General features: G+C 37.1%; 2 protein-coding genes across 2 annotated transcripts; one reads left to right on the top strand and one right to left on the bottom strand.

The window, feature by feature from the left end:
- The first annotated feature begins 8,531 nt into the window (after positions 1–8,531).
- On the top strand, positions 8,532–12,199 carry LOC126830486 (dopamine beta-hydroxylase). Its single transcript, XM_050560874.2, has 5 exons — positions 8,532–8,680; positions 9,219–9,462; positions 10,279–10,375; positions 11,295–11,568; positions 11,864–12,199. Exons 1-5 carry the CDS (start codon positions 8,558–8,560, stop codon positions 12,197–12,199), a joined length of 1,074 nt encoding a protein of 357 aa, XP_050416831.2. The 5' UTR covers positions 8,532–8,557.
- A 1,554-nt stretch (positions 12,200–13,753) lies between these two features.
- Positions 13,754–21,495, bottom strand: LOC126830812 (methionine adenosyltransferase 2 subunit beta). The gene is made up of 6 exons (XM_050561223.1): positions 21,382–21,495; positions 18,675–18,858; positions 17,491–17,605; positions 16,811–16,963; positions 15,806–15,999; positions 13,754–14,773 (listed from the first exon to the last, which is right to left on the bottom strand). The coding sequence occupies exons 2-6, from the start codon at positions 18,855–18,857 to the stop codon at positions 14,522–14,524; spliced, it is 897 nt and encodes a 298-aa protein (XP_050417180.1). The 5' UTR covers position 18,858; positions 21,382–21,495; the 3' UTR covers positions 13,754–14,521.
- Positions 21,496–21,987: the final 492 nt, after the last annotated feature.

Genomic DNA, 21,987 nt, shown 5'->3' with positions numbered 1-21,987 from the left:
CAGACGCTTTCCGCTCATTGATGTTCTTAAGTAGCTATTCCACGCCTTTAGTAGTGATGTTGAGGGAAGGATGGTTTCTTTAATTCAGGTAAAGACGATGTGTCTGTTTCTTTGGTAAATACAGATTTGAACTGATTAACTAGAATTTGATAATAGTCTCAGCATTTTGCCAATTTCAAAGTGCTACCGGTATTTTAAATACGATACACATGCACGTCAAAATTGCAAACTAAACATTTTAAAAATCATTTGAAAGGGTCTACATGTAATATATGTAACTAAGTTTCTAAGCCCTGAATTATTTTTAAACCATTATCTTATCATATCGTATATCTTAGTAGTATGTAAGTCATTGGACATGTATTCGCTTTTGTAAATTCTCGGCATAGTCAATAAAATCTCCAATGTTCTATTGTTCGATATCACAGCAGTTCACAATTTGAATATCACATTATATAAGATAGCTATATTGTACAGTTTGAAAGAATCATTGATATTTTTAAATTTTTGTAACGTAATTTGGGTTTATATCTTAGCAAATTGGGTTTGATTTGGTAAGAGTTTACTGATTTAGTACTAGCCCTTAGATTATGGCCCTGCGTGCACTTGGACGAGGTGTTGCCAGTGACCATGAGTGCAGATTTAAATTGGTTTAATGTCGCCGATTTTACCACAAAACTTGGGAGTGATACCCAATCAGCTTGGGATCTAAAACTCAGTGCTCGGCGTTTTTGCTTGCAATCTTTGACTTCGTAGACAAGTTTTAGTGAGTTGCTATTAGTGTTTGTGTTCGGTTGTAGCAATATCTTCCATAGTTCTATCAAGTCACCGCGGTGGAGTGCATACTGCATTGAAGGCAAGCCAAGTTCTTTGAGTCGTCTTTATACGAGAGGTCTCGTGGGCACAGGACTAGTTTGGTCGGACGTCTTTGGACATGCTCTATCAGACGTGGGTCGCATTAGTGTGTGGACCGCTATACAGCATTTTAGTACTCTAGACCGGGAAGAACCAGGGATTTGAATAGCTTGGTGAATGTTGTTTTTTCGAGTTGTTTTGCCATCTTTATGGTTTCAAGAATATGTCTACGAAATGCAAGTTGATCGTCGACTAACACATCAAGTTCCCTTTCTTCTTTCGCTGTTGCGAGTTTCGCCAGTTCTGCCCCATTGTACATCGAATATTCGTACTGGTGGTGACCTTTACCCAGTTTCATCATCTTGCATTTATCGGGGTATAATTTCATGCACCATTCTGTAGCCCAATCTTCGAATTTCTGTATGTCTTGTTGGATTGAATCACAATTTGCCCGAGAAGATGCGTTACCGAAGAGTTTGTGTCGTTTGCTGCTAACGCAGGTAGGTCATTGATAAATATTAGGAATAGTATAAGGCCGATCACGCTACCTTGTGGGACACCACTGTGTACTTCTGTAGGTTTGGAGAACCTACCATTTACTTTTACTTCTTATCCAGGCGAGGACATCATCGCTGATGCCTTCTTGCCATGAACAAGACGTCTTCACTCTGAAACCAAATTGATCTGATATAGTAACTCGCTGTCTTCCACATGCAACAGTAAGGACTTGTTTACAAAGACATGAACTAAAGCTTACAGGACTAGTTTTTAGAGTCACCCTATTTGCCCGTTTTGTAAATAGGAGAAACGTATTCTAACTATCAGTCGGATGGGATAATACTATAGAGACCACAATTGTTCTGGGATTCTACCTTAAAGGCAAATCTGATTACAAGCACATAATGGGTATCAAACTGTATTAACATTGCACAGAATAAAGTAATTTCGGAAGTTATGTGATTTAATATGTATAACGATCAAACTCTATAGTTACGAATCAAAACATCTACCCAGTAAACCGAACTCTTGTTTATTTAATCTATGTTGAAAGAAACTTAAAAATATAAATATATTATGCATGACTCATGGTTGCAAGATGGATGTTCACTGATATAAATTTATTGTCCTCCGCTGTTTGCCTATTTCGACATAACTAGTGTGTGTATTAGATATTGATATAGGATCAGATGATCAAGTTTGTTATAGGAGACATGATATAAATCATAATGTCTTTCTCAGGCTTTTCATTACTCGGCGAATAAGGCGACATGCTGAAATGAAATGTAATGGGGTTTAACGTCCTACTGTTTTGCTCCGAACTGGGCTAATGAAGACGGGCATACGCCATATAGTGAGTGTGCTATGAGGGAAATTTTGCCCGGACAGTGGCACTACGGCCTATATACTCTTATATCGAATTCCAACTGTCAAGGGGATCTTTTACGTGCACGCCAATGTGTACACGGAACCTCGGTTTTTCGTCTCATCCGAATGACTAGACAACTGTCCTTGTCAGGCCCTCCGTCCTGCATCACTGACAAGGGGAAACCACGCCGGAAACGACATGCTGAAATGCACCAACAGGGCTAATGAAGATATACATCATGCATTTAGTTGTGAGGGAAATTTTGCCCTGACAGCTTCTGGAGCGCTACGGTCTACTCTTATTTTCAACTGTCAAGGATTTCCTTATCTGCACGCCAACGTGTGGGACCTCGCCCCCCCCCCCCCTTTCTGAATGGTTGTACGCTGTACTTTGCAAGGCCCTACACCACTGACAAGGGTAAACCACGGAGGAAAATTTCGAGGAACCGCTTCGCCCAACATGTCTAAGAAGAGGAGGGTTTCTCCGGCTCCTCCGGTTTCCTCCCACTGCTAAAGACCCCTACGCGCATTCGAATTATTGAAATAAAATTGAACCATGTGTTTGTCCCAGAATGACCTAGTTTGTGTCGAGTGGACGTTAAACCCCATTTCTCTCTCTCTCTCTCTCTCTCTCTCCTAATTATAGAAGTAAGTTTGCACATTGGAGTATGGTAAGTAGGGACACCGGGCACTTTTCCAGCCATGTTTCCCCGTGTTATTTTTGAAGGGCGGATAACCTGGCAAGGCAAAGTGTTTAGTTGTTCGGATGGGACGTTTATACCATTACCACCACGTTTAAGATCCTCTGACATTTGGAAATGGAAACAAGAGTATTGGATGTAACGCCGCTCGCTGGAGCAATTAATGTCCCCCAATAGACCGACAGGGATATGCCCGCCTTATTATTTCGTTTGGAGCGAAAAATAAGATGAAAGCCCCAATTCACTTCATATATCGATCTACTATTTCTTCAAATCGATCAGACAGACAATTTAAAGTTTACACTGGTTTATCATTGATGTTAAGCCGTCATTTCTGTTAGCGTTTTGGGGTATTCGAATACAATCATAACAATTTAGATATGGTTATGAACTATTGTGTTTGGTTTATGGCCCCTTTCATTCGACGTTTTGCTCCCACCTCCACCCAACCTATAAAACCAAGAATGGTTCGCACTAATATATAGACAGCGGTCGGAGTGAAAAAAAAAGTAAAATGGATTATAATGGGGTTTAACATCTCGTTAACACAATATATATCAGTTATTGTGAGACTAACATAATATCCTACTTTGTATTGCTTCCCCGATTTCCTATTTTCAAGGGTTGTTTTACTACACACGAATGGACCCCGGGTTTTCGTCTCATACGAAAGATTAGAAACAACTGCCTTGTCAGCACCACAGACGCAGTGAGCAAAAGCATTGTGAAATAAACCACATTTCGGCTTTCGGTACAGTATACCCCGCCCCACCCCTTCTTTTCAGTGGGTATTGAACAGATAAGAACACTTGTCACAAGACGAAGTATTTCTATTTGATTATGCTTTATTCAAATATCACGAGACTGTGTATCGCTAAGGTCAGTGGGGGGGTATATAAGTAGGTATGTATAAGGATGTTTCAATACAGTATGAATTTCAGGTAGCAACGTAATAAACAGGTATGTTTCTTTTTGTCTTTTATGAATTTTGTGGTTTGAAATGGGTTTTAACGTAATACTGTTCTGCTCCGAACTGGGCTAATGTAGACGGGCATACACCATACAGTGTGCTATTAGGGAAATTTTGCCCGGACAGCGGGCGTACTCTTATATCGAATTCCAACTTTCAATGTATCTTTTACGTGAACGCTTTTTCGACTCATCCGACCGACTAGACAGCTGTCCTTGTCAGGCCCTCCGTCCTGCATCACTGATAAGGGCGGACCACGCCGGAAATCTGAACGAACTTTCTTTGTCAATGCAGGGATCGAACACCCAACCTCCAAGATTAGCGAGCCAGCGTCTTACCCACTTAACCACTGTGACCACCTTGTGGTTTTAAAGGAAAAGGTTTAAAAAACCTGATCGAATATACAAACGTATTTCAGTATATAAAAGTATGATAAACAGAGGTAAAATTTCGCCAGGGCAAAATATTTGCTCAATATTTAAAAATATATGGACTTGGGGTTAATTATGTTAGCTAGTGCAACCTGAAAACATATTATTTACTAAAAGTAGGATTTCTTAGAACCAAGAAAATATAATTTTAGAATGAAAGTTATTCGTAAGCTCACAATAAATGAAATAAGAATTTCCCCGCTATCGGGGAAAGACGTGGGCTATATTGTGTACAACACGTCTGTAAGAGACGTCTGTAACGGCAATGGCGGGTTTTATAGATTTGAAGAATATGTTGTTTTCAGCGACAAATGTTGTTTTCCTTTTAGTTTGTACAATAGAAGGTAAGAGTCAAAGGAATATATTTTTAATTCTTTCATGAATTTATTCATTATTATCTCATCGTTATTTTTTCAAAATATTTTATTTTATTTTAGTGGTGATAGCAATATGAAGTTTGCTACTGGATGTCTTGTTTTTATCTTGGTTGCTGTAGCGGCAGTCAATGGTTATGCTGGCTACCAAGAAAAAATCCCCAACGGCGACCACGTACCACACCCCTGTAAACCAAACTTTATGTGGAAAGGTGTTGGCCATTTACAACGAAGTGGTGGAGGGGAGAGAAATCAGTTCGGGAAAGATTTTATGGCTGCTGGTAAAACGGTATGTGAGACAACTCTAAATCATTTTTTGCACATCCTCCCATGATAGGCACTGTTCCAGCTACGCCGCGCGCACACACGTTTTGCAACTAGCACACATAGGAAATGAATGTGCGCAAAACCTTTAGTTCATATAAAAAATATTGTGGTTCTCAGATATAATTTAACTTGTTTTTATTAAGTTAACTGCCAATACAGTTTTCGTCTGGTCCCGTGTACACATTGTTGTGTACGTAAACGATCCCTTGACAGTTGGAATTCAATAAGAGTAGGCCGTATAGTGCCGCTGTCTGGGCAAAATTTTCCTCATAGCACACCGTATGGCGTATCAGAAGGGTATGACTCTAAATCCCATTTCATTTCATTTATGAGCTATGTCAAAGTTATCATGAAACGACCTCACAAGTTTATATTTTTACAAATATCTTGCGCACATGCTATTGACACTGGAATAAATTTGCAAAACATAATGTTTTAGAGAGAACATTGGTGACGGGGTACCATTAATACTTGACTATGTAATACACACGTCTTCAAATGAAACGTAGGACGGCTTTCCCACCACTCCGACACTAACCAGTAGTCAAATATAAAGTCTAACAGCACAAGTGAATAACGGGAGCAAGTGGATTCGGCACATGAGAAAATATAATACAGAATACTACTTTTGTATGTTAAATTATACAACGGTTAACACAAACTATGTAAGATTTTTATAACTTTCTAATGGAATGCATCAAGTATTATGTTATTCTATTGTACTACCCACACCTAGTATTATGTTACTTGAGTGTATTACCCACACCTAGTATATTATATCAGTGTATTACCCACACCTAGTATATTATATCAGTGTACTACCCACACCTAGTATTATGTTACTTCAGGGTACTTACCTATAGTATTATTGTACTGCCCACACCTATTATTATGTTATATTAGCGTACTGTCTACACCCAGTATTAGGTTATTTCATTGCACTACCTACGCCGAGTATAATGTTACTTTATTGTACTACCCACGTCTAGTATTATCTTATATCAGTGTACTACCCACTCCTAGTATAATGTTACTTCAGTGTACTACCCACACCTGTTATTGTCTTATCCCATTGTACTACCCTGATTTAGTATTATTTTACTTTAGTGTAATACTCACACCTGATATTGTCTTATTCCGTTGCACACTCACACCTAGTATAATGTTATCTCAGTATATTACAGCCATCTGTTATTGGCTTATTCCATTGTACTACCCACACCTAGTATTATCTTACTTTAGTGTATTACCCACATACCTAGTATTAGGTTACGTCCATTTACAACCTACGTCAAGTATTATGTCACTTCAGTGTACTACCCACACCTAGTACTATGTTACGTTACATCAGTGTACTACACACTCGTAGTATTATGTTACTTAAATGGACTACCGACACCTAGTATCATGCTACTTAAATCGACTACCCACACCTAGTATTATGTTACTAAGTCGACTACCCACACATATAGTGTCTGTAGACGATGCCAAATGTTGAGATGTATTATGTTATTTCGATGAACTACCAAGTTATGTTATTTCAGTGGACTGCAGGGTTATGTCAAGGTGATTCAGATGGAGACGGTGTAAGTAATGGTCAAGAGCTCGGCGATCCCAACTGTACCTGGACACCTGGTACTATTCCTCACCATGTAACGGGTATCACACATCCGGGCGTTTGTGACCCCTGGGGAAGTCCTCAATGTGGTGATAAAAATTCGTGGGTTAACTGTGACAGTGATGTGTTTGATTGCCCCCCTATCGAAGAGGAAGGTATGTATCGAATCAAAAAAAGTTATGAAATACAAATGGTCACATATTATGTGAAGTAGTAGCCTTTGCCAAATGTCCATTATATTAGGCTTCCAATTTTCAGTGAAATAAATAAGGTAGACGCGAAACAGTATATTGAAGTCCATATCAAAGCAAATGAAGACAAAAGTCAGCGCTATTTATACCTGTAATCTTCGCTAAAATCTTTTGATTGTTCTCTTTTTAATCCGATCGAATACATACATACCCCCCGCCCCCGGCATTTAGCACGGTACCTGTCACTGTACAGTTGATTGGGTCGATATTTTTTTTACTGTCAAAATTATTTCGTATACCGGGCTATGGCAACCAGCAGAATCTCAGAGCATTTATCTTAATACACGGCTTAGTGTTTGCATTAGGTCAGCATCTGCTTAAATATAGCTATATAGTTATAAGAAGCTGGGGAGGTAATCAGTACAATTCGGATACCAGTTACAAAAATATGAAATGAAAATTACTGAACAATTTCTATTGTGTTCTTAAAAATCAATAAAAATGACATTTTAATTACAGGCGTGAAGCAACAAAAATTGGTGATTCCCCTCACCAATATACCAAATAAACCAACCAATTATTATTGTATGACGTTTGACTTACCTTCTGATGGTGACTACCACATGATAGCTACAACACCAATAATAAATGAAACTAGAGTTATGCACCATCTCGGTCTTCTGGCATGCGCTGATGATTGTAAGTATCGCTTTAGATTAAAAGTCAGAAAGTAACAACTGGGCCAAAGACGACGGGCATACTTCATGCAGAGTGCTACGAGGGGAATTTTGCCCGGACAGCTAGCGGCGTGTCCTCATCGAAATCTCACTGTCAAGGCGTCTTTTACGTGCACACTTACGAATGCACCCGTCAACCGAATGACAAGACGTTTTTTTCCTGGCTGGATCCTATGTTGGTCATTATTTTTGTTTTAAACAAAATTGTGACCTCTAGAGTTTCCACGAGCTAAAAAACATGATTTTTCGTACAACCAGGGGCCATAATCCAGGAAGTTAAATCTGATATGCGCAAATAACGACAAGAACCAGGATCTTTGGGACATTAACAAATATTTAAGTTTCATCAAAATCTGATAAGAATTGTGACTTCTAGAAGGTCCACAACTTTGATATGTCATACTTTTACACTATATGCGTACAAGGAGCCGCCATTTTGTCAGACACAGACAGTTTTGGTCTGATTTTCGTCATTGGGGTGTAACGGTGATGAATGTAAATGTTTTGTTTTTTGTTTTAAATCGGATAAAAATTGGGCCATAATTCAGGACGTCACGATCATGCGCGAATATCGAAACGAACCAAGATCTTTGGGTCATAAATATGCATTTTAAATTTCATCAAAATTAGATGAAAATTGTGACCTCTAGAGTGTTCACCAGCTAATAACATGATTTTTCGTACAATCAGTGACCATAATCCACGAAGGTGTGGTCCGATACATGCCAAAATTGAAAGGATAGACATATATTTCAATTTGCGTCAAAATCGAATAAAAAATGACCTGTAAAGTGTCCACAAACAAATTGTGGACGTGCGGACAGGGGTGACGGCATAATACGTCCACATGAAAATGTGAGCGTGTAAAAATCGTACTAAATATAAAACTTAAGTGACAAATACGTGTATACAATTAAAGGGGTTAGACAAATACCTGTTGTTCAATTCTATTTAAGCCGACGTTCTTGATACACCAACAGAGTGTGCAATGGGCGTCAAGGGATGTAGCAGTCTAATTGGACTATGGACTCTTGGACTACCAGGAGAATGTGTTTATAAAGAAGCTGGATTTAGACTCGGTCAAATGGGTATTAAAAGAGGATTACTACAGGTAAGTAAAAGATACATCACAGTTCTTCTCTAAAACGTGAAGAATTCTTCGGTTGTCCATTTCGGTGAAACAATTTAAATGAAACTGGGCGTAATGTCCTTCTTTTCTGCATCAACCGGGTTACCGCGATAATGAAGACGGGCATACGCCATGCAGCGTGATGTGAGAGAAATTTTGTCCGGATAGCGACTCTACGACCGACTTTTTTTTCGAATTCCAACTATACGTGCACGAGACGAGACCAAAGTTAATCGTCCAATCACAACGACCTAACGATGTTCCTTACTATTCATCGCCCTGTGCCATCTTTAAAGGAAACCATGAACATTCTGACTCTTTACCGGGATCGAACATGGAACCTTCAAGCAACTGCGACTCTCCATTATTATATAACACATGGTCAAAGGACTTTGATTGAAACGCTAACAAAGTTGATTTATTGTAAACAAAAGTGGGGGAAACGGAATGAAATATCGTAGTTAAATGGTTCTCTTCAGTATATTCAAACACCGCTGTTTATATTTCTGTTATACTCCAGTTTCACTGGACAAATCCCGAGGAAAGATCTGATTTATGGGATGCTTCTGGTATGACCATCTACTACACCAAGAAGTTGAGAAAATATGATGCCGGTACCTGGATGACCGGACAGGAATATCTGGAAATTCCACCATTGACTAAAAATGTCGTGCAACAATCAACATGTTCTTCTAGATGTACAAAGAAGATATTTAATGGAACTGTTCATTTAATGACGGGATTAAACCATATGCACTATCTTGGTAAGTAATTCATGATGACACTGAAATTCTGGAAATGTCTGATGATAATGAGAATCTCCTTATATATGTACCACTCCTAAGAATGTTAAATTCGTGGACCGATATATTATTAAGATCGTGGTGGTTGTTTGGTCAGGACACAAGAATTACAACCATTGCATGAATCCTGTTGTTACTCAGTTATCACTTATCATGTCTTAAAACCAACGTGTTACTAGCTGAAGCGCGAGACCCGGTGTACAAATTTGTAGAACAGATTAAATATCTCTTAGCAGTTATAATTTTAAAATGCGGTGAGAACGCGACTGTCCGAGCAACATACATCATAAAAAGTACCAAATTTAGTCTTAAAATTACTTTAGTGTTAATGAGACGTTATCCCTTTTCCATGCTTTGGAAAATCCTGGCTATACTATTGAAAAGGCTGTGTCTAAAAGCAGAATGAACTGAGATGGATTTTACCGTCTTTCTGCATCAACCTAGCTGGTTAATGAAAACGGGCTTACGCCATGCAGTATGCTATGAAGGAAATTTTGCCCCGACGACGGTGCTACGACCTACTCAATTTCGAATTCTAATTGTCAGGGAGCAAGAAACTTCTTATTACCAGACCCTCCATCCTGGCTGCCACGAGACTTTCTCGGCATACACCGGTATCACACCCGCTTTTATACCACGGACGGGAATGTGTCTATATCCAGAGACATGCTTCTGTTTTATAGCGGCCAATACAACACAAATCCTCACTTTTCCAAATAGTAGCTCATCGAAAGCCTTGACATGTGAGTTTCTACAAAATATATTGATATACTTCAGGTGTTTCTGGACGTGTAAAACTGACTCGTGAAGATGATTCCACTCAGATGTTGACTGATGAACCTGTCTATAGTTATGATACACCTGTCTTAAACAGGTAAATATCATAGATGATGAATAAAATAGTGTTAATAGAATGACGTCTAAAATAGAAGATGATTAAAATAACATTTTATATATGAATAGTGGGGTTCGAATTAGTGCCAGTCTGATTAAAATACAGATCTGTATTTCGTTTCGTTTTTTGTTATACTTTCGATAGCCTCTACTACATGAAGATCTGACCGGTTGTAGTGGAAGGTCGCGTCAGAGGTCATACGATCGGCTTTTGACCCTATGACGTGAGACATTTGATTAACCAATCAGCGTTGATGTTTCTTGTGAGTTACCCACAGTGCCGTGCACCTCAGACCGTTTCATTGGCTAATCCCTCGCATCATCCAGAACGCGAATTATATAACAACTCTTCCAGATTTTGAACTATAAAAAACAAAACGAAATAGAATCTGTGTTTTAATCAGATTGAATTAGTGCATACATATTTAAAACAAAACTCTGCTTAGTATGTGTAATTCTGGATTACATAAAAAGTGATATCACGTGTTGTAGAAAATGTAAACATCAAAATCGATGTCCAATTGAAAACTTTATAACGAACACAAAAATATTGCGTCAAGCGCGAAAATAAAACATTAAGTCCTTGGTCGTCAATTATGGGATATTGTTTAATCCAGTGATATCGTGTTTTTTGGGGGGGTGGGGGGGGGGTTGGTTTGTTTTTTTTTTCTTGACGGGATATCAATTCAAAACGGTTCATTTCAGTAAACTATTTACATAGATATTATAAATTGAAATTAAGCGCCACCAATTTGAGTTCATTTCCGCGTGAATTATTAAGCATGAAAATTAGATATTGTCCAAAAATGCACGATCGAGCTCGGTGACTTTCCAGCACTCATTTTTTAAAATAAAATATACATTTTTATAACGAAAATATCCACTATTACCATTAACAGGTATGAACCACCAGTTGAACTTCAGGGAGGTGATAGTATCGAAACGGTGTGCTCCTATAGGTCACTGTCTAGAAAGGAAACTGCTGTATATGGACGAGGAACGTATGATGAGATGTGCTATGGTATTTTCACCTACTATCCAGTAGAATCAATCAGCACAATCAATTGTGTAACACGTAAAGAGTTCGAATTGTGCGATTATAGAGAGAACGGGTGTGATTTCAAGGCTCTTCAAAACTTTACCAATCCAGAAACACGACAACTTATTAACAGGGTAAGAGTCTGTAACTAAGGGGTGAAACACGGCTGAGTCACAGGGTAGGTAAGGATAGACAGGGTTAACAGAGTATGGATCTGGGCGTCGGGTTTTCGTACCATTCTGACGACTAGAGTCTTTTCCTAGAGAATCTGGAAAATCCCGAAAAACTTTCTCGGGCAACACTGGGATCAAATGAGCCAGCATCATACTCACAGAAACCACCGTGACTCCCTAACCTGGATGCAGAACAGAGACTGTCCTTTCATATTTTATGGTTCTTGTGTTCTATATTTTTGCGATATCATTTCAGGTCTTCGCAACTTGCACCCATGCCGGGGGATGTCTCCACGGATGCCGAGATCTGGTGAAGGACATTATGACGAATCACGTATGTTTTAAAGATGGGATGGCCGAAGGCGTAACATATCGAAAACTTATGGAAAGGGGAACAGATAAATTGGAAGCCCTGCAATGGGTGGCGGCCATGAAGTCATGTGAATGTGCGAAAGAAAACCCGATAAATTACGTAGAAAACAACGAACCCGGACCTGGTCAGACTGATAACATCGTCCCCTCGTCGAATACATCACAGATAGCAGCCTACACTGTTCTTGTCTTGATCTTATCAGCTCTCAGATTATTTTAATAAACCAAGGTTTTATTAATTAAATAAAGAGTTATTTGCACAAAAGCTCATTATTTTGTCTGGTTTAATAACTCCAATGACCTTATTCGCAAAAACCTAAAACTAAAATATTTATAATTTTCATTGGCCAAGACTTCAAGGATTTTGACACTCAACTCAGCCAATTCCATGGCTGCTTCGTTAAACTATCTTAAGGTAAAAGGGAGCCTGGATGTCCCACGTTAGTTCCCCGGTGTAGGCCGAGGAAGTTTCTCTGGCTTTTTCAGCGTGGTTTCCACGTATCAGTAGTGCAGGACAGAACGCCTGGCAAGGTTCAGTTGTCTAGTCATTCGGATGGGACGAAAGCATTGGCGTATCAGAACCGTTGACAGTTAGAATTCGAAGTCGAAGCGCTGCATTCAGGTCAAAATTCCCCTCACAGCAAACTACATGGCGTATGTCCGTCTTCATTAGCACAGGGCGTTAAGACCATTTCATTAAGTTTAAGGTAAAGGATTTTTTGTGGTGATCGATTACACTCTACACATGTTAACCACACAGTAGCTCAGAGTAAGGCGCCGGCTTGCTAAATAGCTTTCAATAGCTTTCGCTGCCTACACCAGAAACGAACACAGACCAACGTACTACACCGTGAATCCACCGGCTGTTTGGAAATCCCCCACATAAATTAGGTCATAATCTTATTATTGGCATACTGAATACTCGAACGTCGGGAACCTAGAGTTTGTCCCACCGTGTGGGTGGGTGGGGTGTAGGATGGGGGGAGGGCTGCGTTGGTCGCCGACACCGCGCGAAAAGCACGACACAATACACTTCAGATATAATTGAATAGTAAGCTGTTTGTTCAAAGAAACTTAAAATTGTACCCGGCGAGCCCCCCCCACCCATAAATCTGGCCTGCCCTCTGTCCCCCCCCCCCCCCAATAATTTTAGAAAATAAAAAAGTATTTGGTCGGATAGACTAGTGATCATGCGAGAGACGGCATCTGATCAGCTCTATTTATCTCTACAATCGGTGCCTAACTACTGTCAGACAGCATTTCCGACAGTCTATTTTTCAAAATCTTCTTGGGGGGGGGGGGGGGGGGGGTGCCCAATACCCCCACAAGGAATTGCTACGTTGGCGCTCACTAGGGGACTTCGTTGAGACATTTTGTTCTCTGGTTGGATAAACTAGTGATTAGTCGACGGAAGGTATCTGGTCAGATCTATTTGTCTCGACGATCGGTGCCTGACTGAATACTGTCAGACAGCATTTCCGACAGTCTATTTTTCAAAACTCGTGCCTTTGCCCCCTTAACCTTGGACTCTGCTCCAGCTTTGCCCCTCCAACCACCGACGACTGGCGCCACCACTGTTCTGTTGGCGCCACAGAAATCCTAATGCAGTAGAACAAAATTGCCGCCTCCAAACCTGTTGTCACCCCTCGTTATTTGTAGGTAGCAACTGATAGTTAAAAATCCTTTTCCTCATTCGTGGTACTTCTCGGTACTTTCAAATTAAGCCTTCAGTTCCGTTCTCATCTGGTAAAGATTAACAATAATAGAAGATAACTCAACATATAAATATTACTTTATTCTGAATGTACTACAAATATATACCTTAAGTACAAATATAAAACACTCTCTTGGGAATATCCTCAATCCTCAAACTGAGGATTAGGGTCTTGTTTAAAAAGGATTTAATCATTCAAGCTTATTTCAAGAGACCGGTGATTGACTTTACAACAACATTATTACAAATCTTATTAAAAAAACTACAATATAAAATAATTTGGCAGTTGTAATTATGAAAGCCTGGGCACACTAAAGATTACTTATATTGTCTAGGGCTCTGTACTGCAGTCCAAAATCATATTGTGATATTATTATTGCCATTACAACCAGGTGTACTGCAATACCTACAATATTGTGAACAACTGTGCATGTATTTATGGACTTTCTAAATAAAAGTTATGTTTATCAATATTTAAAATACAATTTTGTATTATCTTTTTGGACTTTTTAAAAAAAAATTTGTTTATATTTCTAGACTTTTAAAATAATATTTTGTGATTAGAGTCTTGAATTGCGGCCTTAAAAATGTCTAAAATCATCAATATTGTACAAAAATCCCTATACCCCATTGTTTATATGAATCTTAAAGAAGTAAATACAAAAATGGTGTTTCCATAAATCAGTTTGTTTGAAAACCGTGAAAATATCCATACAACCATTTATAGGCCACAAACCACCGGGGTTATAAATCTTATATTTTACATATCTTTAAAGCTATACTTAATTCATAATTTTTTCAATAAATACCAACTGGGTACAATCTATTTTAAGGATAATAATCTTTTAAAACTTTTAATATACTGTCTTTAAATGGAGATCTAGGTACTAGCACTAAATCATCTAATCGTGATGTGACTAAATGAGCATCATATGGGCGGGGAGCACCAGGTGAAGCAGAGTTATCTGCCTCAATATGATTAGTGGATATACCAAAACATTCAGCCATTGCAATAGCCATATCACACTTGGTCATATTTTCTTCTCCACTCCAATGATAAATACCTTTTACATCTTTATTCTGGAAAATAAAGAAACATGCCAGGGCTATAGAAATGGGCTCCATCCTTCCTTTGATCCCTTTTTTGCTTCAGTCTGTTATAGTATTTATGACTGGTTTTAATAATTTTTGCAATTCCATGTAAACAAATTTGACTTTGTTTTTTGTATGCAATTTTTATTCCAAAGCATATCTCATAAACCATGTATTAAACTTTGTACTATTTTGATCTCTACTTTGAAGTTATTCTAATACAACTCAAAATTATCAAGGTCCAGTGTGTTCGCTACCAACATAGTACAGGTTTTTCTACAGCCCTTTCAGCTCTTCCTTTTTTCTTAAACCAACAAAAGAAAAATTTGAATAGCCAAAAAGAAATATTTCAATAATAAATAATTATTCCACTAAGATTTTATTTCTTAGTCCAATATATAATTTTTATGTACACCTATACTGACAAAGTGGCCTTGACACATGAATTCTCAATACGGTACCATCACGATACTGAACCATAGATATAAACATGAAAAATATATGTAATAATTTGCAAAGTTTTTGTGCATTATCAAAAATGACCACAGTTAAAATTATGAAGTGGAAGCCTTGTTTGTATACACCTTTTGCTGATTAGAACAGTAGTGCTTAATACCGAATTATACACACAAATTTTTAATATAGTAAAATATATTAGGGTAGTTACCGGTATGGCTTTTTGCTATATTATAGTTGAATATTTTTTGTTTCCTTATGCCACTATAAGCAAGCCAAATGGGGAGTTAAAAGATTTTTCCTTATGGTCAAATCAACAACCCCTGCAAATTTGAAGTATATCTGACAAGTCTTAGAGATATATGTGTGGGATCCCCCGAATTAAAAAAAAACAGAATCCATGTCGGTACTTAATTGTAATATGAGTCTGCTTTAACTGGCCAAATGAAAAATTCTAGCAAATTTGAAGAAAAATCTGACAAAGTCTTAAAGATGTCACTAGAAAAGTTGGACACAATACAAATCCATATTAAATGTGGGCGTATAAAAATGTATTTACCATACCTTTAATCTGATATCAGACAGATTCCTTATAACAACTGCTATATCTGGACAATATGTAGGATAACGTCGTTCATAATTTGACATCACACATTTACTATCTGTGTTCTTTACTTTAGGAAATAAAACAGTGACAGCGCTTTCATCTAATCTTTCAACCGGTCCATATAATATTGGCACTCGTAACACACTATTTTCTGAAGAAGAAAAACAAGGAATGACACTCCAATCATTGATGCCAGATCAAACTCTCGATCTAGGACAGATTTTTTCCAACACCTTAAAGATGAGAATCACTTTCAATAATTTCTGAAACCTACCTACACTGACATATTAATTTTTTTGTATGTTCTCTTCCTGAACATTAAGTTTGTTTTAAAAAAATGGTAACTGGTAGGAAGAAAATACACAAAATATAATTAATATATAAATGTAGCAATTTGGAAGTGAGGTTAGACGAAAAAGTACAGCTTCATTTTGAAAGAATATATATCATTGCTTTCCTTGATTGATGCCCACATGCATTCATCTAAACAAGCAAGCACCTAAAACATGGTTACTGACTTTTTCTCTGATCACTGCTGAGCTCACCCTGTGTCTTATACACAGATGCATGTGGAAAATCCTGAAGAACTTTCTTACACAAAAAGCGAGTTTGAACCCAGGACCTTATACATTAATGTGGCAGTGCCTGGCTCACCATGTCATTAAGCTGCATTTTAAATGTATCAAATGTGATATATTGCTAATGTTAATTTCAATGCACATCTGTAACATATTCAAAAATATTACCAAACGGTTTACCCTGTAATTCACAATATCTTCACATCAATAAAATAAATAATTTACTAGATAACATAACAGTTACGTTCAAACTGTAGCAGGTCATGTATCATTACTGATCACATTAGTTGCAATAAACCATTTATAAGGAGACATAAATTTCATGACAGATACAATTTTCTCACTTGACAGTATGGTTTGAATGTATATAAAGGAGATACTTGCCACTACTGGAAGCTAAAGTGACTTTTTCACCTTCGTATTTACTAAGGCCATATTTATTTAATGGATTAGGTACAGCATTAACATCATATGGTGGGTTCAATCCATCAAACACATAATCTGTACTTATAAATAATACCCATGCATTGACACTAGCTGAAATAGTATTAATAAACATGTATTAGATAAACTGTGTATTTATGTAAATTTAATACAGTTTTTTATGTTTATAGAGCAAAAATATTAAATGTCCTACTACCTGTAACAGAGTTTTCACTTTGAAATGATGCTAGTCCATCAATTTTTGACATAAATTTTTTCAAAAATTATGACAAATTTCAGCAATACGGCTATACCAAATTTTACATATAAATTGTGTTTTAATATAAAAACTATAAATTTAACTGTATTTATTGTGTTTTACAGATAAATTGACGGACAGGTAAAGTCTCCAACTGGTCAATTTCACTGTCAGTCAGTTGAGATTTGGCAAAAGGCCTAATTTAGATATCTGTTCCTGAACCACACAATGGATTCAAACAAATTTGGTGGATACCTTGCTGAATATGTTCAGTCTCACAGGGCCAGAGAGTTTCACCTTGAAGGGGCACATACACAACTGTCTGTTAGTTATAAACCAAAAAATACAGTAATAAAATGGAAAAGGGTTTTAATAAATGTACCTCCTACATTACAGATATTTCTAGTAGCATCTACATTAAGCTGTTTGGTAGCATCAGCCTGATTTTCTACAACATCCGGTCTTCTTTCAGCAGCACTGTGTATGATAACATTAGGCTAAAATATATAAATACATTCATTGATTTATTTATATGCTAATTTATTATAATATCATGCAAACATTCTATGATTTTACATTATAGCTTAGATTGATCAATACTTGAAAACTGATTCATAACCCACCAAAGATATCTCATGACATTTGGTTGTAAAATGTTCAAGACATGGAGATATATATCATTGCAAGATGACATGGGTTACCTTTTCCTTAGGGGTCAATACCATTTGGGGATGCTTGATTCACAGTCCAGAACGTCCCAAATTGACAGAATTGCAATCGAGTGATGCGGAATTCAGTCCTGTCAGAGTCCTGTCAGTCCCGACTACGGAGATGATGTGAGCTGAATCGTGACATAATTAAACACAACGTATATGTTTGGGCTGCATGGTTGGTTGAGATATTTACTTAACCAATCGACGCATACGTTGTAGCCCAAAATACCCCTTTTCACTCGATTGTCACTATTTTTGGGATTGAGAGAAGTCAATTCCGGAACATTCAATCAAGTACCCCCATTATCATCTGAAATTCATGCTGGTAATTTTTAAATTCCAGAGTTATTCCCTCTGTTACAAAATCATGTTTGCACTATACAGACTTCAAATATGATTTGATTTTTATGAACTTGGTATGAGTTGTTTCATCCATTCAATGATGAAGCCTCAGGTTTAACAATAACGTGATAAACAACATTTTAAAAGTGTTGATTAACCCATGATGTACCAACTTGCATGGCTATCATATGTTTCTGTACAAAATGGTCCACTACTAACTTGAAGCATATTGTCACTACTAATACTATTTAAAGCAGCAGAAAAATTTCCATTGAAATTTAAAGTAATGATACCACTGTTTTTTGTGACTGATGATTCATAAGGAAGACATTTATATTCTTTTCAGAATGAAGATAACATGCATTATTAAATTTAGAATAGATTAGCCAGAAAAATTATCCTGCTCAACATATTATGACATGATACTAAAAAAAAGTCTTTGTAATTATTTGTAATTTTTTTAGTTTGGCACCAGTACCTATTTTAAAGGGTTAAAAAAAATCGAAATTACTTGAAATTCTTTTACTACTCTTGTCAGTTCATCTGAATTTGTTAAATCTACTTTCTTTAGTTGTTCTCCAGCTCTAGAAAAGGCTAGACCTAAAACATCCCAAGTTGAATCTTTCTTAAACTCCTGATAAATAGCTCTTCCTAATAATCCAGATGCACCAGTTATCAAAACCTTTTTTGACATTCTGAAATAATGAAATAGTAGACTAAAAAATATTATATATCTGTTGCTTATCAATAAAACAAAAGCCCACCAACTGCCAAGATGTAGCGATGACCCACTCATAATTTGCAGTCTAAATGTCATCTGTGATGTATATTCATCGGGAAGGAGCAATAAACTCATTTTTCAATCTCCCCTGTTTAAAACTTGATGTGATTCTTTGAATTTTGAATGCATTTCACTCCAAAATTCTGATCTAATGCACAATTCCTCTTTTCCACTAAAAAAGGAAAGTTTTTTTTATCTGAAAAAGTCAGTATTGAGTAAAATAAAATATTAATAATAAAAACCATTACGAAACTTCGTAACGTTTTTATTATTATTATTATTTTTTTTTTTGCCGATTTTAGTCAGAAGTTGCTGTCAAAACTGTGCAAGGTGCAAACATTCTGCCAAAGTAGATACTGCTGGCCTCCGTGGAACTAAATATTAAATATAAGTTGGGTCATTTTTGACAAACAGGAAGTGTTTTATGGATGGTACAAAAAATAATCTCAGATTCCTCATATCTTGGTTATTTGTCAATGGATCTTCGTCGGGTTTTCATTCTTGGAGTCTTTGGACGAATCCCATAGGGGCTCTTAATGACGTTTTTAATGAAAATTTTTTTCAGCATTTTTTCGACATTTAAGAGGGTGTATCTCCTTTTGTATTTGAGGTATCAAGTTGAAACTTGGTAGGAATGTTGAATACATTGGTGCCTTCAAAATGGCATATTAAAAGATTGGGTGACGGCTCCGAAAACTTCCAAAAATTATCGAGGCTGTCCCGAATTTTTCTGAACATGAATAGTTGTCTCCATTTTAACAGTATCGATGACACATATTAATTAATCGCACATTTATTTTTTTCAAAAGTATCAAGCAATCAAACTGATTTTCAACTATACACTAAGTTTTATCACTCACTATCAGATACAATCAAAGTTATCTTGTCCCAAAGCATCGACCAATGAAATTGTTTAGCTCTGCTTAGCATTGCTTAGCTTTAGCTCGAAATGTTAATCATTGAACTCAGTCAAGACATTCACCTAATGAACATCTACATCAAGTTTAAACATTCTACCTCAATTAAAAGCAGAGTTGTTATGTTCCAAAGTCTTGAAGTATTGATGTAATAAAACTATACACAAAGTTTCACCACTATCACTCAATTAGAATAAAAGTTGTCAAGCTCCAAAGATTCGACCAATCAAATTGCTTATTGCTCTTTAACCTAAGCAGAAAATTCTTATCATTGAACTTAGTCATGGTAATGATATAATGAATCTATACTCAGAGTTTCATCACTCTCACTTAATTAATTTATAACCAAAGTTATCGTGCCACAAAGCATCAACCAATCAGATTTCTTATCTCCGCTTACCATAAGCAGACAATGTTTATCATCGAACTCCACCAAGGCATTCACCTAATGAACCCCTACACCAAGTTTGAACATTCTACCTCAATTATAAGGAGAGTTATTGTGTTCCAAAGTCTCGGCCAATCAAATTGCTTATCGCTCTGCTTACCCTCAGCAGAAAATGCTCATTATCGAACTTAGTCAAGGTATTGATGTAATGAAAATATACACAATTTTAATCACTCACATAATTAGAACTAAAGTTATCGTGCCCCAAAGCATCAACCAAACAAATTGCTTATCTCTGCTTACCCTAAGCAGAAAATGCTCATCTTCGACCTCCACCAGGACAGTGACCTATTAAACACCTACACCAAGTTTGAATATTCTAGCTCAATTAGAAGGAAAGTTATTGTGTCCTAAAGAGTGTGATGGACAGACAGACAGACAGACACACCACAGACGAACCCATTTTAATAGTCCCGTGCTTTCTTTGAAAGGCGGGGGATAAAATTAGACGAAAAATGACATATGGTAGTGTTAGCCCGAGATATTATCTTTCATTTTCAGAAACCTTGTTCGATAGTGTCTCTATTATCCACAATTCTTAGGGACCCGATTTTTTAATTTCAATTTCGTTTACTTCGACTTTTGACCTTCTATCTGGTGACCTAACCTTTCAATCACCCTTGATCGTTGTATGTGACCCTGATGTCAACTAACAGTTAATATCAAAAAGTTTGGTCTTGAGGTATAACTTTCGGTTTAATTAAGAGTTCAAAATGACAGGTTTTTCCACTTTAATAGGTATTGGATGTTACTAATACTATACTCAATAATTCATGGTGTAACTTAATTGTTAATGTGACAAGGCGTGATCTGGCGAGACCTGACGTATGAAACCTGTCAATACTCCTTTCGAGTTCCAGTTTGAATCTGGTCATTTGTCTCTGAAGTGTCTTGGTCCATAGTAATGAGAACTACGTTCAGAGCTAAACTACCTTTTACAAATTTTAGATAAGATACGTTAACGTAGCTAGGTCACGTCCTTTCTCTTTCAGCGTATCTTGGCTTTACGCCCCAGCTGATTTATGACAGGTTATATGAAAGGGATAGCATACACGTAATCTATCACTCATACCTATTGTGATGTACAATGAAGTAATATGGAATGAAAAACAGTTGATTAAACCGGTTTACGAAAAATTTATAAAAGTCCAAGACATCGACAACAAAGGGAAATAACTCTCGATTATGACGCACTTGCTTTTCAACGTTATGTCATGCATATCCATTACCTGGGCCGCCTCCGGCTCGTCCAAATGTTCAACCATAGTTCAACCAGGTCTCGACCATGCCCACCCGAACTTGAAATGGTTAGACTAAAGTCGCGACCATGATTAACCCACTTTTCGAGGTCGGTTGAGGCTGGTCAAGTCAGATTTAAAATGGCGTCCCGCGACAAAACATATGTTGTGTTGAAATTGTTATATGAAGATAGAAAGTATACTACCAATGTTGCCCCAGAACCCGAGATTTATTTAAATTCACATAACATATTTAAGTAGTTTCCATATTATATAGAGTGGATAATCATGTTTTGTAAATCAATTCGACCAAGGATTAAATCGACCAAGGCTGATGTCAGATCATGAAAAGCATTCTCATCTTTAATTTAAGAATTTACTCAAAATTGTTCGCCTCATTTTAACTAAAATATAGCCCATTATAAAACTTTTGCTTTTTT

Source organism: Patella vulgata, chromosome 8 (genome assembly GCF_932274485.2).
Source record: "Patella vulgata chromosome 8, xgPatVulg1.2, whole genome shotgun sequence".
NCBI lineage: Eukaryota > Metazoa > Mollusca > Gastropoda > Patellidae > Patella > Patella vulgata.
This window is presented reverse-complemented; position numbering and strand designations above follow the sequence as displayed.